General features: G+C 41.8%; 1 protein-coding gene across 1 annotated transcript; it reads left to right on the forward strand.

Moving 5' to 3' along the window:
- Positions 1-5,298: 5,298 nt before the first annotated feature.
- Positions 5,299-21,644, forward strand: OLAH (oleoyl-ACP hydrolase). The gene is made up of 7 exons (XM_031662343.1): positions 5,299-5,330; positions 7,537-7,667; positions 10,036-10,174; positions 12,739-12,838; positions 13,928-14,097; positions 20,399-20,481; positions 21,450-21,644. The coding sequence occupies exons 1-7, from the start codon at positions 5,299-5,301 to the stop codon at positions 21,590-21,592; spliced, it is 798 nt and encodes a 265-aa protein (XP_031518203.1). The 3' UTR covers positions 21,593-21,644.
- The last annotated feature ends 934 nt before the right edge of the window (positions 21,645-22,578 follow it).

A 22,578-nucleotide genomic window follows, 5' to 3' on the forward strand; every position in this document is an offset into this window, starting at 1 on the left:
CACTGAGACCAAGAACCCACCAATTCCGGACACACTGGGATGACAGGCGTGAGCCACCACGCCCAGCCCATGAGATGTTCTAATACAGGCATGCAATGTAAAATACTGTCATGGAGAATGGGGTATCCATCCTCTCAAACATTTATCCTTTGTGTTACAGACAATCCAGTTATACTCTTCTAGTTATTTTAGAATGTACAGTTAAGTTATTATTGACTACAGTCACTCTGTTGTGCTATAAAATAGCTGGACATCACACTTCCTTCCTCCCTCTCCCACGGTCTCCATATCTAAGAAATGATCAATTCCTACTGGTTTCATGGTGAAAATAGCTGAGGAACCCAAGCCTTCTTTTCATCCTCAGCTCCTCCACTTTAGCACAAAGGCAGAATGCATTAGGGGTGAACAGCATAGTTTCTGGAACCAGACTACTTGGGTTTGCCCTCTGGTCTGTTCCCTAGCCACGTGTCTTTCAGTCAGTTACTTAACCTCTCTGTGCCTTAGCCTTTTTTAATCTTCAAACTGGGGGACATAATACCTTAATTATTCTTGTGAATAATGCCTACATAATTGTAAACATGAAAAGTCTTAATAGGTATTGAAAGCTTACAAGAGTGTTTGGCCCCTAGTGTTATGTGTTTGCTAATATCATAAGACCAGGTATCACTCTTAATCGTCTAGATCTATAAAACAGCCTCTTGTTTTTACTGTCCAGTCAGTCATTCTGAAAGTCAATTCACATTTTTCCACCTTCCAGTGGATTCACTTCTTCTTTTCTTTTTTTTTTTTAGACAGAATTTCGCTCTTGTCGCCCTGGAGTGCAGTGGCGCAGTCTCGGCTCACTGCAACCTCCGCCTCCTGGCTTCAAGTGATTCTCCTGCCCCAGCCTCCCCAGTAGCAGGTGACTACCACCATGCCCAGCTAATTTTTTGTAGTTTTTAGTAGAGATGAGGTTTCACTATGTTGGCTGGCTGGTCTTGAACTCTAGACCTCAGGTGATCCGCCCGCCTTAGCCTCCCAAAGTGCTGGGATTACCGGCATGAGCCACCGTGCCCCACCAGATTCTCTTCCTCTTAAGATCAAGTCCAAACTCCTTAAAAGTTTTTGCTTATAAAGTCATTCATAACCTGCCTCCTAACTACTTTCTCATTTCTTCTTTTACCACTCGCTCTCCCCCATTCTGCCTTCCAGTTATTTTTTCTTTTTCTTTTTTCTTTTTTCTGAGACAGAATCTCGCTCTTGTTGCTCAGGCTGGAGTGCAATGGCGTGATCTCAGTTCACTGCAACCTCTGCCTTTTAGGTTCAAGGGATTCTCCTGCCTGAGCCTCCCGAGTAGCTGAGGTTATAGGCATGCGCCACCACATCCAGCTAACTTTGTATTTTTAGTAGAGACAGGGTTTCTCCATGTTGGCCAGGCTGCTCTCGAACCACTGACCTCAGGTGATCCGCCCATCTAGGCCTCCCAAAGTGCTGGGATTACAGGCATGAGCCACCGCACTGGCCTTGCCTTCCAGTTTAGTTAACTTCTTTTGTTTTCCTAATAGGTGGTGCATTGTGTCTCTTCTGGGCCATAGCCCACGTTGTTCTTCCTGCTTTGTTCTTTTTGTTGTTCTTTCATAATGTTCTGAGATTACCTCATTTCCTGTGTCCTCTCTTTCTGTGGCTATCCAAAGAAAGTCATCTTTCAGACTGTTTGCTCAGAGTTCATCTCAAAACCTGGCAAGTGAGTATTTTATATTTTCAATTATCTAAAAATCATAAGAGTAATACCTTCTCAGATATATCTCATGTACACAGCTTATAATTAGATTATCTTTTAAGCTAATCTGTGAATATTGCTTTATATCTAGAGAATTTAGTCTGTTTGTGTTTCTGGGGTTTAATCTGTCATCTTGTATTCTACTTTTTATTTGCTTTACCTGTTCTATGTTTCTTTCCCTTTCCTTTTCTCAGTTCTCTTTTTGATTAAATAAACATTTGTCTCTTCCAGTTTGGATGATTTACAGTCTGTTTCTGTTCATCTAAGGGCTAGCCTGAGAAATTAAGGCATGCATATTTATACAGTCTAAACTGAGTAAAACCTCACAGATAATGTAAGGACCTTTCTTTGCCAGTTCCTGACTTTGACATTATTTTTGCCTTGTGTTTTAATTATATATATATTTTTTTTTTTAATATTTTTTTTCTTTCTTTCTTTCTTTTTTTTTTTTTTTTTTGAGATAGAGTTTTGCCCTGTCGCCGAGGCTAGAGTACAATGGCACGATCTCAGCTCACTGCAACCTCCGCCTCCCGGGTTGAAACAATTCTCCTTCCTCAGCTTCCCAAATAGCTGGGATCACAGGTGCCCACCACCACACCCAGCTAACTTTTTAATTTTAGGAGAGATGCGGTTTCACCTTGTTGAGCAGGCTGGTCTCAAACTCCTGACCTCGTGATCCACCCGCCTTGGCCTCCCAAAGTGCTGGGATTAGAGGCACGAGCCACTGCATCTGTCCCTAATTTCGTATATATTTTAAGGTCCACCAGACATTACAATTACCATTTTATGTAATCAATGTTCATTTACAATAGCTCACATATTTATCACTGTCTTTTTCATTCCTCCTTGCATCTCCTATTTTCCATCTGGGATCATTTACTTTCTGCTCAAAGCATATCCTTTAACGTTTCTTTAAAAAGTGTCTCCTGGCGACAAACTGAGTTTTTACTTGTCTGAAAATGTCTTCACGTTGTCCTGTTTCCTAAAAGCTGTTTCTACTGGGTATAGAATTCGAAATTGGCAGTTCTTGTCTCTTAGTACTTGAAGATATCATTCTATTCTCTTCCATGTTTTTGCATTGCTATGAGTCCATGCCCACTTCTTCTCACCTCCTGGCTCCTTTTAATAATTTTCTTCTGTGTTTCTTTGTTTTGCTGTTTCATTGTAATACCTCTCTATAAAGATTGCTTTTTTGGTAATCTAGTCTGCTGAACATTTGCTGGGCATGTTTTATCTTTGGACTAGTCTTATGCATCAGTTCCACAAAAATATAAGCCATTATCTCTGGAGTATTGTCTCTGTCCCACTCTCCCTCTTCTCTCATCTGGTACTTCAATCAAATGAAAGCATCTAGAGATTTAACCTTGAGGAGAGAGTCACTGTTATTTTTACCGGAGGATCCCGCCAGTGTTGAAAACAAAACCCAGGACATTTTACTCAACTTGGAAAACATTTCTTGAGTAATCTTGGACAGTGGTTAAATGGTTAATCCTGCCAGGTATTAATTGGTCACAGACTGTGCCAAGTCAAAAAAAAATGATACAAAACAAGGTTTTAATATACTTCAATTAGAAAGAGTTGCAGGAATTCAACCTACTTTTATGAAAACTTTGTAATGCTCCGTAACAACTTTTAATTCTCAACACCAAAAAATTTGAATCCCAGCTCTGACTGCCTATTTTCCTTGGAAGAACTTGCTATCTTTTTCTGCCTTTCATATGATTGCCAAGAAGGAACTATTTCCATGTAAATTCAGTGAAATCCTCATGAGTCATTCAGGTGATTTTTTTCTGAGAGGTGATGATGGCTCTGGCCCAGAATTACTAAGAAAAGGCTCTAAGAAACAAACAGATGGGCTCCCCACCCTCCATAAACTTTCTTCCTCTATTTAGGAACATCTTTCTCTTCCTAAAAATGCCCTCCACTACGTGATAAAAACTGGAGGCTGAGGGATTCACCTGGGCTCTCTGGAACTGTGTTGAAAGTCACAACTGAGCCTGTCAAGTTAACTGTGGCCTTAAAATGAATACTTGGGATCCAAGGAGCTCCTAGGAAGTAAGAAGATAAAGACCTTTATAAATGACAGATCTGCACTTGAGGTCAGGAGTTCGAGACCAGCCTGGCCAACATGGTGAAACCCAAGTCTCTAATAAAAATACAAAAATTAGCCAGGCATGGTGGCGGGCGCCTGTAATCCCAGCTAAGGCACAGGAATCGCCTGAACCTGAGAGGTGGAGGTTGCAGTGAGCCAAGGGAGCGCCACCACACTCCATCCTGGGCAATAGTCTCAAATAAATAAATGACAGATCTGGCCGGGCGTGGTGGCTCACTCCTGTAATCCCAGCACTTTGGGAGGCCAGCGTGGGTGGATCACTTGAGGTCAGGAGTTTGAGACTAGCCTGGGCAACATGGCGAAACCCTGTCTCTACTAAAAATACAAGTTATCTGGGCGTGGTGGCAGGCACCTATCCCAGCTACTTGGGAGGCTGAGACAGGAGAATCACTTGAACCTGGGAGGTGGAACCTGGGAGGTGAGCCAAGATAGAGCCACTGCACTCCAGCCTGGGTGACAGAGTGAGACTCTGTCTCAAAAATAAATAAATAAATAACAGATCTTTCAGTATTTTTCTTCCCTTTTCTGAATATTTGAAGCTTGCAAAATGGGAAGTTTGGCACAGCAGTGAAGCCTTTTTTTTAGAATTCCTCTTTCTTGAGATTTATTTTATTTTATTTTTTGAGATGGAATCTCACTCTGTCGCCCAGGCTGGAGTGCAGTGGCGCAATCTCAGCTCACTGCAACCTTCATCACCCAGGTTCAAGCCATTTCCCAGCCTCGGCCTCCCGACTAGCTGGGATTACAGTCATGTGCCACATGTCCAGCTAATTTTTGTATTTTTAGTAGAGATGGGGGTTTCACCACATTGGCCAGGCTGGTCTCGAACTCTTGACCTCGAGTACTGGGATGGGCCACCATGCCCAGCCTCTTTCTTGAGATTTAAAAGAGTACAACTTTATAAACACCTAGAAAGCTAAGACATCTCTGTTGTCAAAACAAACATCCCTCACCCTTACCCTAATTTTCTAGTATGTATGGAATATTTTCTGCTCTTTTAGGAGCAGGCTTGTTTCATGGCTAGAGTCTGGAAATGTTGCATCTTTGTCTTTCTGTATATACGTTGGCAATCCTGATAATGGAAGTGCTTCCTGCTAATTGGATATGAATGGGGTTGGGTGGGGGTGGTGACTCCTTATCTGAATAACATCAATTATGTTGCTTCTAACCCATTTCTTCTTCTCCTTTGTCATCACCACTATCACTTTATTCTCTTCCCTGTCTTCTCCTTCCTTTGCCTCTAACCTTCTTCATTTTTAACAGAAGTTGGAGCAGTCAATAAGAGTCAGAGCCTTTAAACAGAAATCTACTCACTTTTCTGTGTGCACAAGGCTGAGCAGAGGTTCTGCCTCTCAAGAGGAACTGAGTGCTGTTGGGCATTCAACACACCGCAGAGACCAGCAATCTTGCACCCTCACCTCACAGCATGGACAGAGGAGACCAAGCTAAGAGAACCAGGTAGGTCACTCCTTGCGCCACCAGGCTCTTCCTCCATCCCAGGGGCTCCGATACCCTGCCTTTGTGCAGCTCCCTTTTGAGTTTGAAAGAGGCTTCTAGGCCAGGTGCAGTGGGTCACGCCTGTAATCCCAGCACTTCGGGAGCCTGAGGCAGGTGAAACACCTGAGGTCAGGAGTTCAAGACCAGCCTGGCCAATGTGACAAAACCCCATCTCTACTAAAAATATCAAAAATTCGCCGGGTGTGGTGGCGCACACTCAGGATGGTGGTAATCCCAGCCACTCAGGAGGCTGAGGCAGGAGAATTGTTGGAACCCAGGAGGTGGAGGTTGCAGTGACATGAGATCGCACCACTGCACTCCAGCCTGCTTAACAGCGAGACTCCATCTCAAAAAAAAAAAAAATTAGTCTTTTTTGCTTTCATCTTTAAACTAGTAATGATGAACATAAGTGCCCAAGTAAGAAGCAGGGAGTTTTTCTCCAGAAATTATCTACCCACTGCAAAAAAAGTTTTCATTTGTGCCTAGGTTCATCTAAAATCTCTCATTTTATGAGTGTTCTCAATTATTTTGTTATGAAGAACAAAGTACCCGTTACAGAACACAAGTTAACCTGAAAAGGTATCAGTTGGTGTTAGTTTCTGATGTTTGTAGAGATCAACTGAAAAAACAAGAGAGGGGTATAACAGATTTCATCATTATATTAGGGTTTAGAACCTCAAATTTGGGAATATTATATATCTTTGTAAGGAATTTATGGTCAATTTGGAAACTTTATAGAAATCATTTAAATTGTGGCGAGCACAAATGTGTACAGATAGGATGACTTTTTCAAAAAGAACTTTTCCTAATATCACCTGATTGAGTACCTGGATCTTGGAATAAAATTCCAGTGACATTATAAGTAGATTGGTTTGTTTGTTTTGAGACGGAGTTTCAGTCTGTCACCCAGGCTGGAGAGCAGTGGTGCGACCTCAGCAGTCTGCAATCCCCGCCTCCTGGGTTCAAGTAATTCTCCTGCCTCAGCCTCCCGAGTAGCCGGGATTATAGCTGCCCGCCACCACACCCAGCTAATTTTTGTATTATTATAGAGACACGGTTTTGCCATGTTGGCCAGGCTGCTCTCGAACTCCTGACCTCTAGTGATCTGCCTCCCTTGGTTTCCCAAAGTGCCAGGCTTACAGGCATGAGCCACTGAGCCCAGCCTATAAGAAAATGTAAAAAGCACTGTTTATCAAACATTCAGCAGGAAGTCAAAATTATATGCTCTATAAAACTGACATACAACTTGAAAGTGGCTCTGGAGATCATGAAGACACCAAGATTGAAGGTGCCCATGAACGGTTTGGATAAAACTATTCTCCAAATTGTGAAAAAGGCAATTTCTAAATTAACATTTATGTCACTTTAAGTGTGCATATAAAATGCACTTCCTGAATGTTATATATAGGTATGTGACAATTTCACCTACATCCCTAAAAGTTTATTTAATTTAGAAATTAGAGACAAGGGCTGGGCATGGTGGCTCATGTTTGTAATCCCAGCACTTTCAGAGGCCAAAGCAGGCAGATCACCTGAGGTCGGGAGGTCGAGACCAGCCTGACCAACAGGGAGGAACCCCGTCCCTACTAAAACATAAAAAAATTAGCTGGGTGTGGTGGCACTTGCCTGTAATCCCAGCTACTCGGGAAACAAAGTGAGACTGTGTCTTAAAAAAAAAAAATTAGAGGCAAGATGTTACTCTGTCACTGAGGCTGGAATTCAGTGGTGCAGTCATAGCTCTCTGCACCATCAAATTCCTAGGCTCCAGAGATCCTCCTGCCTCTGCCTCCCACGTAGCTGGGATCATAGATGTATACCACTATGTCAACCTAACTTTTAAATTTTTTGTAGATATGAGGTCTCACTATGTTGTTCAGACTAGCTTCAAACCCTTAGTTGCAAGTGATCCTCCTGCCTTGGCCTCCCAAATTGCTGGGATTACAGGCATGAGCTACCATGCCCAGTCCTAAAAGTCTATGTATTCAAATTTTCAGCACAGACTGTTGAAACCTTTTTTGCCCTTTCTTATTGGAAAAATTTGCAATCGCTTTATATTTGAACATATTTTTTTATAATTAATAAAGATTTTCATTAAAACACAGGTAATTCAGTATGGGGAACTTAATTGATATACATAATGTTACACATATTTGAATTTTCTCTCTAGGAATGAAAACGTTTTCAACTGCTTATACAAAAACCCTGAGGCAAATTTTAAGCTGATTTGCTTTCCCTGGGCAGGAGGTGGCTCTGTTCATTTTGCCAAATGGGGCCAAGATACTCATGATTCACTGGAAGGTATGTTCATTTTTAACATCATTTAAACAATTTATAACGGCAGATGACATAAATGTATTAGAATTTGAAGTTTGGTCAAGACTTTCCTTCCTGGTAGGTAATTAATAATAAACTTTCAAGATTACGCTTCCATAGAATAACTTTTATATTTCTAAAGTAAGTTGCCTTTACTTTGTTCTTATCGTTAGCGCTGGAAGGACCTTTTAGGAGATGATATTCTAATACTGCATTTGTCTTTGGTATAATTATTGATATGGTTGAACTGAATCTACCATCTTGCAATTGTTTCCAATTTGTCCCATGATATGTTCTATTTTCCCTTTTTCTGTTTTGCTTTTGAATACAATCTAAAAGACTGCTATAAATCCAGGTGCAGTGGCTCATGCCTGTAATAGCAGCACTTTGGGAGGCTGAGGCAGGAGGATTGCTTGAGGCCAGGAGTTCAAGACCAGTCTGAGCAACACAGTGAGACCCTGTCTCTATAATAATAATTATTATTTATTTATCTATTGTTTTTGAGTCAGAGTCTTGCTCTGTCATCCAGGCTGGAGTGCAATGGCGCAGTCTCGGCTCACTGCAACCTCCACCTCTCGGGTTGAAGCAATGCTCGTGCCTCAGCCTCCTAAGTAGCTGCACTTACAGGCATGTGTCACCACACCCCTCTAATTTTTGCATTTTTAGTAGAGACGGGGTTTCACCATGTTGGCCAGACTGGTCTTGAACTCCTGACTTCAAGTGATCTGCCCACTTCGGCCTCCCAAAGTGCTGGGATTACAGGTGTGAGCCACTATGCCCGGCCAACATGCTTAATTGTGGATAGTTTCTTTTTCTATGTTTAAGTTCACTGATCTTTTCTTCTTGGTGTGTAGTCTGCTGTTAATCCTGTCTGGTGTTTTAAAACATTTTTCATATATTTTACATTTCTACAAGTTCCATTTGGGTCTTTGAAAACTCTTTAGTTTCTGTTCTTATCATGTTCATATTTTCATTTACATTATTGAGCACATTTGTATTTAATAACTGTTTAAGGTTCTTGTCTGCTGACTCCATCGTTTGTTATTTCTTGTCTGTTTCTTATGTTTGATGCTCCCCCTGGACCTGTTATGGGTCATATCTTCCAGCTTTTTGGCATGTCTGGTGAGTTTTGATTGTATGTTAGATACTGTCAGTTTTGCTTTGTTGGGTCCTGGATTTTGTTGTATTCCTTTACAGTGTGTTTGATTTTGCTCTAGCAGCAAGCGAATAAGTTATTTGGGATCAGCTTGATGTTTGATTCTGGAGATGCTTATGTTGTGTATTTATTCATTAGGAGATGACTTGTCATTGTTTCTGTTAGGCATCCTGAAGTGCTACTAGCCCAGGATCACTTCGAGTTATTTTTGCAGCTTCACTTTTTTTTTTTTTTTTTTTTTTTTTGAGACGGAGTCTCGCTCTGCCGCCCAGGCTGGAGTGCTGTGGCTGGATCTCGGCTCACTGCAAGCTCCGCCTCCCGGGTTCACGCCATTCTCCTGCCTCAGCCTCCCGAGTAGCTGGGACTACAGGCGCCCGCCACCTCGCCCGGCTAGTTTTTTGTATTTTTTTAGTAGAGACGGGGTTTCACTGTGTTAGCCAGGATGGTCTCGATCTCCTGACCTCGTGATCCGCCCGTCTCGGCCTCCCAAAGTGCTGGGATTACAGGCTTGAGCCACCGCGCCCGGCCATGCAGCTTCACTTTCTATAAATTTGAAGTTTATTTATGTTACTTGCACTCCAGTCTACCAAAGTAACATAAATAAACTTGAAATTTGCATAAATACAAGGCTTTGATTAAAAAAATGTAAGGGCAGATTTTTTCCTCCATCCAGAGCCAAGGCAAAATCAGAAAGTTCTTCTTTTCTCCTTTGCCATTTGGAAAATAAATACTTTATTTGTAGTCTACCTTTTTCACAGAGGTTCTAGAATTTAGGATTTCTTGGCTTTGTGTAAAGGACTCAGTTCTAACTCTCAAATTTAATGCTTTCCACTGCCTTATCTCCTGACCCTCTAGGTCACCCCTGAAAACTGATGTTTTATTTTCCTGATATAGGTAATGGCTGTTGGGGTAAGCATTTCATCAGCACATGATCATCAGTGGAATTTTCAGTTCCTTTTTTTTTTCTTTTTCTTCTAGGTGTTCCCTTTATCTTATTGTGAGCAGATACTTAGTCTGCTATATTTTATGCTCTTGCTTTTATTATCAGCACATTGTAAAACTTTTACCTTGCTGCACTTAAATGTTATCATTCGTTTCCTTGAAATTTTTTCCATCAGGTAAATATGAGCCCTTTTATAATATCACAATATCTCATTGACTGTCTGTGAGTGTTCACTTGTGATTCTCCATCTCCAGTGCACTCCTTAAGGCTTCCTGGAAGAGAAAGCCGAATTGAAGAACCTTTTGCAAATGACATCTCCCAGTTAGTTGATGAAGTTGTTTGTGCTCTGCAGCCAGTCATCCAGGACAAACAATTTGCATTTTTTGGCCACAGGTATTTGATATCCATTTTAAAAATTTCAGGGGAGTTCCTTCTATCTTAAGTTTGTGGTTAATGTTGTTCTTTGTGTTTTGTAAGATGCATACCTTTTTATTGGTTAGACAGCATGTTGGGTAATTACGACCATAACAACTTTTACAATTCACCAGTTTGTATGGTAAGTATACCTGTTTTTTTTCCTTTTAGGCAAATAAAGTCAACACTTGTAAAACCAAGACTTTAACAGCAGCTTACATTCTATTTATTTTTGAAATAAGAAATTATGCAAAGTATATGTTTCTTAAGCTACATTGTGTAATTTTCAGGTTAAGTCAGAGACCCTGGGCTTCTGGCTATCTCTTTTCAGTTGTATGAGCTTGCAAAAATTTCTTAGGCTTCTGAGTTAGTTTCTTTTTCTAAAGGGTACAATAACAACAGTTCCCACTTGTGAGGCTTAAATGAATACTGATCTTAAATAAATTGGTATATAGTAAGGTCTCGATAAATTTTGGCTATTATATCTTATAAGATTTACAAATATAGTCAAGAAGAAATTAAAAAATAAAAAGTACCCATCATCCTCCTACCCGGATAAGAATGCTTTAAAATTCTGATGTGGTTGCTTAGTATTTTTACATAGTGGGGTCTAGTTTTATATATTTACTTGATCTTTTTCACTTAAAAACAATGTATACTCACAGGATGTGAAAGAAATTTATTGCTATATTTATATTATAGTAATATTACATTAAATATATTAAATTAAATATATTTATATTATTGCTATAAATATCTTTCACATCCTGTAAGTATACATTGCTTCCTGATTTGCTTGATTAACCTCTTTTTGTGGATATGAGGTATTTCTGTCTTTTTCTGTTATAAACAATAGTTCAGTGAACATTCTTTTTCTTTTTTTGGAGACAGAATCTCACTTTGTCACCCAGGCTGGGGTGCAATATCATGATCTCAGCTCATTGCAACCGACACCTCATGGGTTCAAGCAATCCTCCCACCTCAGCCTCTCAAACAGCTGGGATTACAGGCACATACCACCATACCTGGCTAATTTTTATATTTTTAATGGACTTGGGGTTTCACCATGTTGGCCAGATTGGTCTCAGACTGTAGACCTCAAGTGATCCACTTGCCTTGGCCTGCTAAAGTGTTGGGATTACAGGCATGAGCTACCGCACCCAGCCCAATGAACATTCTTATAGAAAATCTAGTATACATCTCCTATCACTTTTTTAGGATAAATTCTCAGAATTTACCTTAAATAATATGCACATTCTTAAAGCTCTTTTCAAGACAGGGTCTTGCTCTGTCACCCAGGCTGGAGGGTAGTGGTGCGATCATGGCTCACTGCAACCTCTGTCTCCCAGGCTCAAGTGATTCTTCCACCTCAGCCTCCCAAGTAGTTGGGACTACAGGAGCATGCCACCACGCCCTGCTAATTTCTTGTCATTGATGTTTTATAGAGATGGGGTTTCGCCATGTTGCCCAGGCTGGTCTCCAACTCCTGGGCCCAAGTGATCCACCCACTTCCGCCTCTCCAAATGTTGGGATTACAGACATGAGGAACTACATCCAGTCTGTAAAAGTTCTTGATATATATTTCCAAATTACCTGCACTTTACACTCCGTGCACAATGAACATGATGCTGAGTTTCCTGTCTTTCATAAAATATATACATATGCAATTTACAAATAAGCAACCTCTGGCAGTTTTGTCTACCAAACGTATTTACATAATATCAATAGCAGTTCACAAACATTTTCAGCCCCAGTACCCCTTTATACTTTTAAGATGCATTGAGGAACTCAAAGAGCTTTTGTTTTTATATGATATATCCGGCGATATTTATCATACTGGAGGGAAAAACTAAGAAAATTTAAAGATATTTATTAACTTATCTAAAAATAACATTAACAAACCTACTTTACATTGATATAAATAATACATTTTTATGAAAAAGATTATATTTTCCAAAAACATGGTAGAAGGTGAGAAGAGTGGCATCATTTTATACTTTTGCAAATCTGTTTAATGTCTGACATAATAGAAAGCAGATGGATTCTCATTTCTGTCTCTGCATTCAAACTGTTGCTATATCACGTTATATAGCTTCTGGAAAACTCCACTGCGTATGCATTAGAGTAAAAAAGGCAAATAACATTTTAGTATTTATCCTGAAAATAGCTTTGACCTCATGGACCATCCATTAGGAACTCAGAAATTTCCAGGGGTCCCTAAACCATATTTTGAGAGCTGCGGATATACGCTATCAAAGGCATAGTGATACACATCTTTAAGGAAGAAAAGGAAATTTAAATTAATTTGAAGACACTGTGGAAATCAGTACTAAATCTTAGAGTGAATTATCTAGGCTGTCTTTGAAACACTTTTTATGCTGATATAAATCACTGAAAAGATAGACTTATTAATCAACTCACGCTTTTCTTTTGACTATTACATGATCTTTGTTGTGTTTATGATACTGTTCCTATTGACTTTCTGTGGATCATCATGAGTTTTGGTTAACAGTTCTTGTCATGTTTTTCTTTCCTGAATTTAGTATGGGATCCTACATTGCTTTTAGGACTGCACTACACCTAAAAGAAAACAATAAACCAGAACCACTGCATTTATTTTTGTCAAGCGCAACTCCTATACATGTAAGTAATTTCACTTTATCCTAGGAAGGGCAGTGGAGAGCAGGGAAATGGGGATAAAAATGAAGCCATTATTTCCCTATCTGGTGAATTCTGGTCGAGTATAATGATGATGGTAGGGATACTATTAGGTTGGTGCAAAAGCAATTGAGGTTTTTGCCACTACTTTCTTTTTCTTTTCTGAGATGGAGTCTCACTGCTGCCCAGGCGAGAGTGCAGTGGCACGATCTTGGCTCACTGCAACCTCTGCCTCTCGGGTTCAAGCAATTCTCCTGTCTCAGCCTCCTGAGTAGCTGGGACTACAGATGTGCGCCACCACGGCTAGCTAATTTTGTATTTTTAGTAGAGACGGGCTTTCACCATGTTGGCCAGGCTGGTCTTGAACTCTTGACATCAGGTGATCCCCCTGCCTCAGCCTCCCAAAGTGCTGGGATTACAGGTGTGAGCCACCACGCCCATCCTGCCATTACTTTCAATGGCAAAAACCACAACTGATTTTGCACCAACCTAATACTTGCTGTTGAAAAATCCCTTGAATCTCTTTCAATATCATTCTCTCTCTGTTTCCCTGAAATGCATTTCAACTGTTCCCTACTGGTACTATTCCTGGCATCTCTGAGCTAATGCTGACCATAGTGCTCTTTCCTTCATTCTGGGTCAGCTGGGAACGTAACCAACTTTGAGCAAAGTGACTGCATCAGAACCAGGAAAGACTCCTTGAAATTTTAAAAGAGGACAGTGATGTCAAGTTCTTAGAACTACCATGGCTTTTTAAACCCGGTGCTGTTGCTCCCGCTGCTCTTCCTCCTACCTCTTTGGTCTTCCCCACTTCATCTGGAGAAAGATCCTGCCTGTCCCCGGATTCTAAATCTACAAAGCCATTTTGGTGGCATTATGATGCTGCAGTTATTACTGATGAGCCTTCTTCTCCCTGCTTTCAAAACGACATAGTTCTTTCCTGAAGCCTATAGATAAAGCAGTCTCCTTCCCAGCCTTGGTTTAATGACTTTTCCCTTAGATCAATAGTTTTCAGTTTATGAGCCAAGTGTGTTATATGAAATATCAGGCCTGTGTTGTTGTTCATGTTTCAAGTCAAAGGCCTGGCCTCGCATTCCCAAAGAAGATGAATTGTCAGAAGAACAAATTAGTCATTACCTTACAGAATTTGGAGGCACCCCCAAGGATTTTGTTGAAGACAAGGAACTTGTGAAACAATATAGTCCCATGATAAGGGCAGATCTGAGCCTTGTTAGTAGTTGCACGTAAGTAACAGAGACAAGCTTTTTTCTTTCTTTTTTTGGTACAGTTACTTGTAGAAAAACATAGATTGGCAGTACTCTGAGGTTGCTTATGTGGGAAGACAAAATTCTAAGAGTTTGGTTTCATTTCCTTTGGGGCCACCTATGGTATGTATACTGGTTTAGAAAGGAGTCTAGGCACAGAAATTGTATCTATGAAAGATGTCCAGCATGGCCAGGCACAGTGACTCATGCCTGTAATTCCAGCACTTTGGGACACCAAGGCCGGTGGATCAATTAAGGCCAGGAGTTCAAGACAAGGCTGGTCAACATGGCAAAACCCCATCTCTACCAAAAATACAAAACTTAGCCGGACATGGTGGTGCACACCTGTAATCCTAGCTACTTGGGAGGCTTAGGCAGGAGAATCACTTGAAGCCAAGAGGCGGAGGTTGCAGTGAGCCAACATCATACCACTGCCCTCCAGCCTGGGCAAAGCGAGACTCCATCTCAAAAAAAAAAAAAAAAAAAAAAATGTCTAGCTTGTATTTTTCTTTAAAAAGTATATGATTAGATATGCGTATTTTATCACATAATAACATAGTAAATATTTTTTGAGTAAATTAATGCAAAAGCATTTTCATCTTCTTAGAAGGGTCAGCAGAAATAGATTGTTAGTAATTTTAAGTGTGGAGGCAAACCAGTGGGGAGAAATATTCTGGTTTTGCTTTTTTGTAAATTTTGTTCCAGAACTCATTAAGTTCTATGAATATCTCTTCATTCCCTTGTCTCATGGGATATCTGTATAGACACTTGATTCTTCTGATAGAACTGAAGTTCTGATACTCTGTATATCCTTCCCCAATAATCTTTTTTATTTTTATTTTATTTTATTTGTTTGTTTTGAGATGGAATTTCACTCTGTCACCCAGGCTGGAGTGCAATGGTGTGATCTTGGCTCACTGCAACCTCCGTCTCCCAGGTTCAAGCGATTCTCCTGCCTCCTGAGTAGATGGAATTACAGGCACCTGCCACTACACACAGCTAATTTTGCATTTTCAGTAGAGGCAGGTTTTCACCATCTTGGCCAGGCTGGTCTCAAACTCCTGACCTGAGGTGCTCCACCCACCTCAGCCTCCCAAAGTGTTGGGATTATAGGCGTGAGCCACTGCGCTCGGCCAGGAATACGTGTTTGAGATCTACTGCACAGCATGGTGACTACACATGTATATTTCAAAATTGCTAAGAAAGTAGATTTTACATGTGCACATCATTTTAAAAAGTTTAAGTATATGTGGTGATCGATATGTTAATTTGCTTGACTTAATCATTCCATAATGTATACTTATATCAGAATATCACGTTGTACCTCACCAATTTATACAATTGTTATTTGCGAATTTAAAACAAAATTGAAAAAAAACTGAGAAGTAATCCAAATCACTATGGACATTGAATGCAATCACAGATGCAAAAGCTGGCTTTTTTTTTTTTTTTTTTTTTTGAGTCAGAGTCTTGCTTTGTCGCCCAAGCTGGAGTGCAGTGGCACAACCTCTGCCTCCCCCGTTCAAGCAATTATCCTGCCTCAGCCTCCCGAGTAGCTGAGACTACAGGCACAGACCACCATACCCAGCTAACTTTTGTATTTTTAGTAGAGATGGGGTTTCTCCATGTTGGCCAGGACGGTCTTGATCTCCTGACCTCGTGATCCACCCGCCTTGGCCTCCCAAAGTGCTGGGATTACTGGTGTGAGCCACCGCGCCCAGCAAGCTGGCTTTTAATAATTAAGCCTTGCGCAATAGTGAAACATGCCATCTTTAAAGTCGGCTTAGCAGACTGAAACCCTGTGTCTTACTATGAGAATCTGAGCAAGTTTCCTTAACAGTTTGTTTCTCATCTGTCAAAGAAGGGATAAGAATAGCAACTCTTCAAGGTGGTATGTGAGAATTAACTGCTTGGTAGAGGGGAGGGTCTGGCACACAACAAACCACGACCTATTTTGAAAAAACAAAACACAACCAAAAAAACTCACAACCAATGAGTTTTTTCACTCCAAAGAAAGCTCCCAAACACCACAAATAAAACATTAACATACATCATTCACGGGGACATTCCACTCATAGAATGTGGAAAATGTTGACATTCTCACCCTTTCTCCAGTGAGTCAAATTGCAGCAGTTACTCACAACTTTTAACTTCCTCTCTCCAAATTTCAAAAACTCTTCCAAATCTTGCCCTTTTGCTCCTTCTCCTCTTCAGTCCGTCCTCGTTATGTCCCAGCTTTTTCCAATATAAATGAAATCAGGCCTACAGAGTGTTTCCAGTTCTCTTTCCCCATCGTTACCACCAAAGCTCAGAGCTAGTGGCCGAAATGGAAATTGTCAGCCGAGAAGTGCCAGAAGCTGTGACTACTTCAGCTCATATAAGCTGTCCTCCTCTCTTGCTTGGGACAATTGTTACCGTTCCTCCTCTGGGATCCTGATGCCACATATACTAGGGTGTTTCATAATTGATATTGTCCCAAATCTCTTGCAAGTTCTGTTTTGTCTCCTTTTTAAAAAAGTTTCCTTTGTGTTTCAGTGTGAAGAATTTCCTCTGCCTGTCTTCAAGGTCACTGACTTTCTTCAGCTGTATCAAGTCTACTGATGAGCCTGTCAAAGGACTTCTTCATTTCTGTTATTTCTACAAATTCCATTTGACTCTCTTCTGGTTTTCACCTTTCTAATGAAATTCCCCATGTGTTCATGAATGTTACCCACCTTTTCCACTAAATCTGTTGACAAATTAATCATACGTATTTTAAAGTCCCTGTATAAGAGTTCCAACATCTGGGTCTTATCTGTGTCTGATTCTTTTGACTACTTTGCCTCTTAACAATGGGTTATTTCTTGGTTTCTTGTGTGTCTGATAATAATAATAATTATTATTCTTTGAGATGGAGTTTTGCTCTTATTGCCCAGGCTCGAGTGCTATGGCGGAATCTCAGTTCGCTGCAACCTCCACCTCCTGGGTTCAAGCAATTCTCCTGCCTCAGCCTCCGGAGTAGCTGGGATTACAGGCACATGCCACCACGCCCAGCTAATTTTTTGTATTCTTAGTAGAGACAGGGTTTCATTGTGTTGGCCAGGCTGGTCTCGAAATCCTGACCTCAGGTGATCCACCCACCTTGGCCTCCCAGAGTGCTGGGATTACAGGCATGAGCCACCATGCCCAGTGATAATTTTATAAAATCAAAACCCGGTTATCATGCACAAAAACAGTAGAGACCGAAGGTAATGTTTTACACCTAAATTTGAGCACGCCTCTCCTTTTTGACAGGCTGTTAGGGTGCGGAGTTGAGTTAGTCTAGACTGGGCTTGAGCTGGGTAGGGTTTTGTTGTTGCTGTGATCACCTGCAGTGCACCACCAGCTCTCAAATCCTCTGGTATAATTACTATGTGTCTAGTGTGGGATGCAGTTGTTGCAGAATTTTTCTCAGCGTTCCTGCCCTACCTTTGGCGTTCAATGTTCCCTGTGACTCACAGAACAGCCTCTCTTCCTCCTGTTGCCCTCCCCAGTGTAGATAGCTGTTGCTTGTTACTCAATGTATGTTAGCCTGTGGGTAACACAAGGAGTTCCTGGACATCCTAGATACTCTGAAGCAAGAGTTCTAGGAGCCCTCCACCCCGGTGCCTGGCCTCTGTGAGTGGGGCTTTCTCAGCATGCCTGCTCCTTCTCTCTTGCAAACACATTTTTGCCTTGTATCTGCCCCGTCCTACAAGCAGCAGAACTCTGCTTGGTTTTGGTGTAGAATTGTTTCCCATCCCTTCCTCAGGGGTCAGGGCTTATGCTTTTATCCTCCTCCGCCGCAGCCACAGGACTTCGCCTGCACCCTGGGGGTGAGAGGGTTTCATGTTCCTCCTCCAGCAGCTTATTAAGGCTTCTGCTTACAATGAGAGCAGACCTGGTCAGGTGGCAGTCTAGTGCCAGTCCAATAGCCACAGCTAATTAACTGCACTGTGGAGGTGTCTCTCTAGCCTCTTGCCTCACTCCTAATTTTTCTCGTCAACTCCTAGTGAAAGCCCATGGAAAATAGGCTGCACGGCTGGGCACGGTGGCTCATACCTGGAATCCCAGCACTTTCAGAGGCCGAGGCGCGTGGATCACTTGAGATCAGGAGTTCGCGACCAGCCTGGTCAACATGGTGAAACCCCGTCTCTACTAAAAATGCAAAATTAGCTGGGTATGGTGGCAGACACCTGTAATCCCAGCTACTCAAGAGGTTGAGGCAGGAGAATCGCTTGAACCCAGGAGACAGGTTGCAATGAACTGAGATCACACCATTGCACTTAAGCCTGGGCAATAGAGCGAGACTCCATTTAAAAAAAAAAAAAAAGACAAAAGAGGCTGTGAGTCAGTGTGAACTCCATCTACCGCACCATTCTCACTGGGTCTCCAACACTTTAAAATTTCGGCTGATTTGAGTCTTACCGCGTGTATAGCAGATACCTCTTCTGCCTGGACATTGTGCCACCTGACCTTGTCTACTGGCCCCATCTCTCTGTAGTGGGAGTCTGTCCTCCTTGGAATTCGATTTCTAGCTTGCCTCGCAAACACGGCTTTCTGTTGAGCTCACAAGTCATGATGCTGTAGTTTTTCTGTTGTTTGTTTTTTTTTCTTTTCTCATTGTTAGGATGGGGTGTGGGTGTGGGGTGCTGCTGCTTTTTTACATTCTGGGCATGAGCTAATCCTTGCCGGGATGATTGCAAGACCCACTCCCGTGGAACCTATCACATACACTTGGTCCCACTCTGATCCATTACCCACACTCTATCCAGAGGATAAAAATCCAGTTTGATCTTGGTGTACCTTGTTTGATCTTTCTGGTGACTTCCTTTCACTCTTAGGACAACCAAATTCCTTTATGTGGCCTAGACTTATACCTGCATACCTCTTACACCTTAATGTCCCAATACTCCACTTTGTTCTCTGAAAAATAGCCTTTGTTGTTGTTGTTGTTGTTGTTTTGTTTTGTTTTTTGAGACGGAGGTTCGCTCTTGTTGCCCAGGCTGCAGTGCAGTGGCACGATCTCGGCTCACCGCAACCTCTGCCTTCCAGGTTCAAGGGATTCTCCTGCCTCTGCCTCCCGAGTAGCTGGAATTACAGGGATGCACCATCATGTCCAGATAGTTTTGTATTTTTAGTAGAGACAGGGTTTCCCCATGTTGGTCAGGCTGGTCTTGAACTCTTGACCTCAGATGATCCACCCATCTCGGCCTCCCAAAGTGCTGGGATTATAGGCGTGAACCACCAAACCTCGCCTGGCCTTTTTTTTTTTTTTTTTTTTTTTTTTTTTAGACAGGGTCTTACTCTGTTGCTCAGGCTGGAGTGCAATGGTGCAATTACAGGTCACTGTAGCCTTGACCTCCTGGGCTCAAGTGATCCTCTCACCTCAGCCTCCCGAGTAGCTGGAACTACAAGTACATGGCCACACCTGGCTAATTTTTTCATGTAGTAGAAATGGGGTCTTGCTATGTTGCCCAAGCTGGTCTCAAACTCCTGGTGTTAAGCGATCCTCCCGCCTTGGCCTCCCAAAGTGCTGGGATTACGACATGAGCCATCACACCTGACCTAGCCATTAATTTGTCATCTTTCTCTTCCCTCTCTCTCTGCTGGCTCTTTGCCCTTTGACTGGTTCTTTTCTATTCATTCAGGTTTCAGATCCTCTCCCTTTCCCCAGGAGATCTGCCTTGATCCTATCCCCACCTCCAACCTCCTGCCAAGACTTCTCCTTCTCTTGGACTTGGTAGCACCTTCCATCTCTCTCTAGTTGAATGATTGTTTCCGTAATGTCTGTCTCCCAGCCAGTCTCTCAGCTGCAGGAGGGAAGGGACTGTGTTTGTTTCTCCATGTGCCCCTAGTGTCTAGCGCAGCACTGAGCCTCTGACTCAATAAACATGTTTGCTGCTGTTGTGAGGTTCTGTGCAGAGCAACCCTCTGCTGGGTCAACGAGAGCTGACAGTTACCAAAGAGGTCTTTGTTTCTGATGACAGTTTAAAGGACTGGCTCCACCAGCCTTACCTTGAGTTGAACTGTGTGCCCCCCAGTGCCATCCTGCTGCCACTTGTCACATCCTAGAAGTTAGATATTGGAAATTAGTCTCCACACTGAGTCTCAGGCAGGCTTTGACAGGTAGAAGTGCCATTGGTGAAAAATGTTTTACACTGCTAGAAGTAGCCAAAGAAAAGAAGTGAACCCACCCTAAGTTTCATTGACATTAGGAACAGGAAAAGATTCTGGGATGTTGATTTTGAACAATTACTAACTGGCTCTTTTATGTTTACAGCTCTAACATACCATCTAAGGCTGTTCTTTCTTGTGACTTAACATGTTTTGTTGGATCTGAAGACATAGCAAAGGACGTGGAAGGTGAAATTATTTTTAGTCTCGGGTATTGTATTGAAATATATGTTTGATGACTTTAACCTGTCACCCAGGCTGGAGTGCAATGGCGCAATCTTAGCTCATTGCAACCTCCGCCAGGCCAGCTTTTAAATTTTTTTTATTTTTAATTGTTTGGTTACATAGTAGGTGTATATATTTATGTTCGATGGTTTTTGACCAATGTCAACTAGCAGTTACTGCAATGAGCAAAAAATTAGTTGAAGTTGTATTTAGTATAAAAGGAGAGATGTTGGTCTTATGTAAAATAAGAGAACTGCTGTATACTGATAGGTCTCAAAGAAATAAAAAATGCAGGACACCTAGTATAAAAGTTAAAGAAAGAGGAAAGACACATGAAACACAGCTTAACAGTCAAAGACAGGTTTTCTTTAGATAAAACCTGAGAGGGGTTCCTGGCCCATTTCAGTCAGGAGCACTTTCTCTTACAGATGAAAAGTATATACTGGTTTTAGGGTGAGGGGCTTATTACAAGCTTGGAATGTTCTGTGTGAGGGAGAAGTTTTATGGTGGGGTTGGAATGTCTCTGGGAGGAGGGGAGGTTATCTTGGGGCAGATATCCTTCTGGCAGCCAGAAGCAGGGTTATCTCAAGGCCTTCATCTTCCTGGCCAGCAGGGGGTTGTCTTGGGGCTAACATATCTCTGGTTGGGGAGGAGTTTCGAATGTTTCTGGTTGGAGATGTTATCTATGGTTTATGGTTATGGTGACCTCAGCCATTAGACTGATGCCCTTTGGATTTAGGTGGTTTTTGATTAAGGTAAACTTTAGAAGGAGGGGCTTGGCCAAGATGGCAATGCTCCTGCTTTGTCACCTGGAACATAAGGCTTTGAAAGTAACTGTACTCCAGGGTGTCAGCTCTTAAAGAAATAATGTCTTGAAGTGAATCTTTAGTTGCTGTTGGGTTGTTATTGAATATAATCTTGTTTATTTTCAGCCTGGAAAGATGTAACCAGTGGAAATACTAACATTCACCAGCTTCCAGGGGATCACTTTTATCTTCTGGATCCTGCCAATGAGAGATTAATCAAGAACTACGTAATCAAGTGTCTAGAAGTATCATCGCTTGCCAATTTTTAGATATTTTTCCTTTCACTTTTAAAATAATCAAAGTAATATGATACTCTTTTCAGTTATTCAGCTGTAGCTCAGTTTTATTCAGATTGGAAATTACACATTTTCCACTGTCAGGAAGATTCATTACATAAATATATTTATGTATCTTGGAACAAAGGTCAAGTCAGTAAAGAATACTTCTGGCAGGCCGGGTGTGATGGCTCATGCCTATAATCCCAGCAGTTTGGGAGGCCGAGGCAGGCAGATCATGAGGTCAGGAGTTCGAGGCTAGCCTGACCAACATGCTGAAACCTCGTCTCTACTAAAAATACTAAAGAATAGCCAGGTATAGTGGCCAGCTCCTGTAATCCCAGCTACTCAGGAGGCTGAGGCAGGAGAATCCCTTGAACCGGGGAGGCGGAGGTTGCAGTGAGCCAAGATCGCACCACTGCACTCCAGCCTGGGTGATAGAGCGAGACTCCGGCTCAAAAAAAACAAAACAGAAAAAAGAATCCTGGCAGAAGAGTCTTTTATCTTCATATTAAAATCTCACTTGATTCTCCTTTATGGGAAGTTTGTCAACAAAATTCATGATTGGTAAATTATCAATTTTTTCCTTCAGTTAGTTTAATGGTGAAGATGATTAACAGGGGAAATGCTTGAAGTAAATGATTGTTTCAACAACACACCATGGCTCAAAGCTTGGTCTCATTTTTTCAAATGTAGAATAGCCCCATATAGTAAGAAAATGTAATCTACTGCTTTCTTAAAAGAAGATAGCCCTAAATAATTATTGTCACCTGTACAGGCATGTCCTCAGAATGCTTATACCCCAGCCCTCTAAGGAGTTTCTTCCACACCACTTGCTTGGGGGGGGGTCTCTGCCACCCTGGCATGACTGACTGGGACCTGGGTCCAGTCCCCCCAGTGGACAACCAATCTAGAGTCTGGCCCGTGGCAAAGGGAGTGGCCAAGCACAAATGTCGCGCCTAAGAGGCTGCCTCAGCCTC

This window comes from Papio anubis, unplaced genomic scaffold (assembly GCF_008728515.1).
Source record: "Papio anubis isolate 15944 unplaced genomic scaffold, Panubis1.0 scaffold567, whole genome shotgun sequence".
NCBI lineage: Eukaryota > Metazoa > Chordata > Mammalia > Primates > Cercopithecidae > Papio > Papio anubis.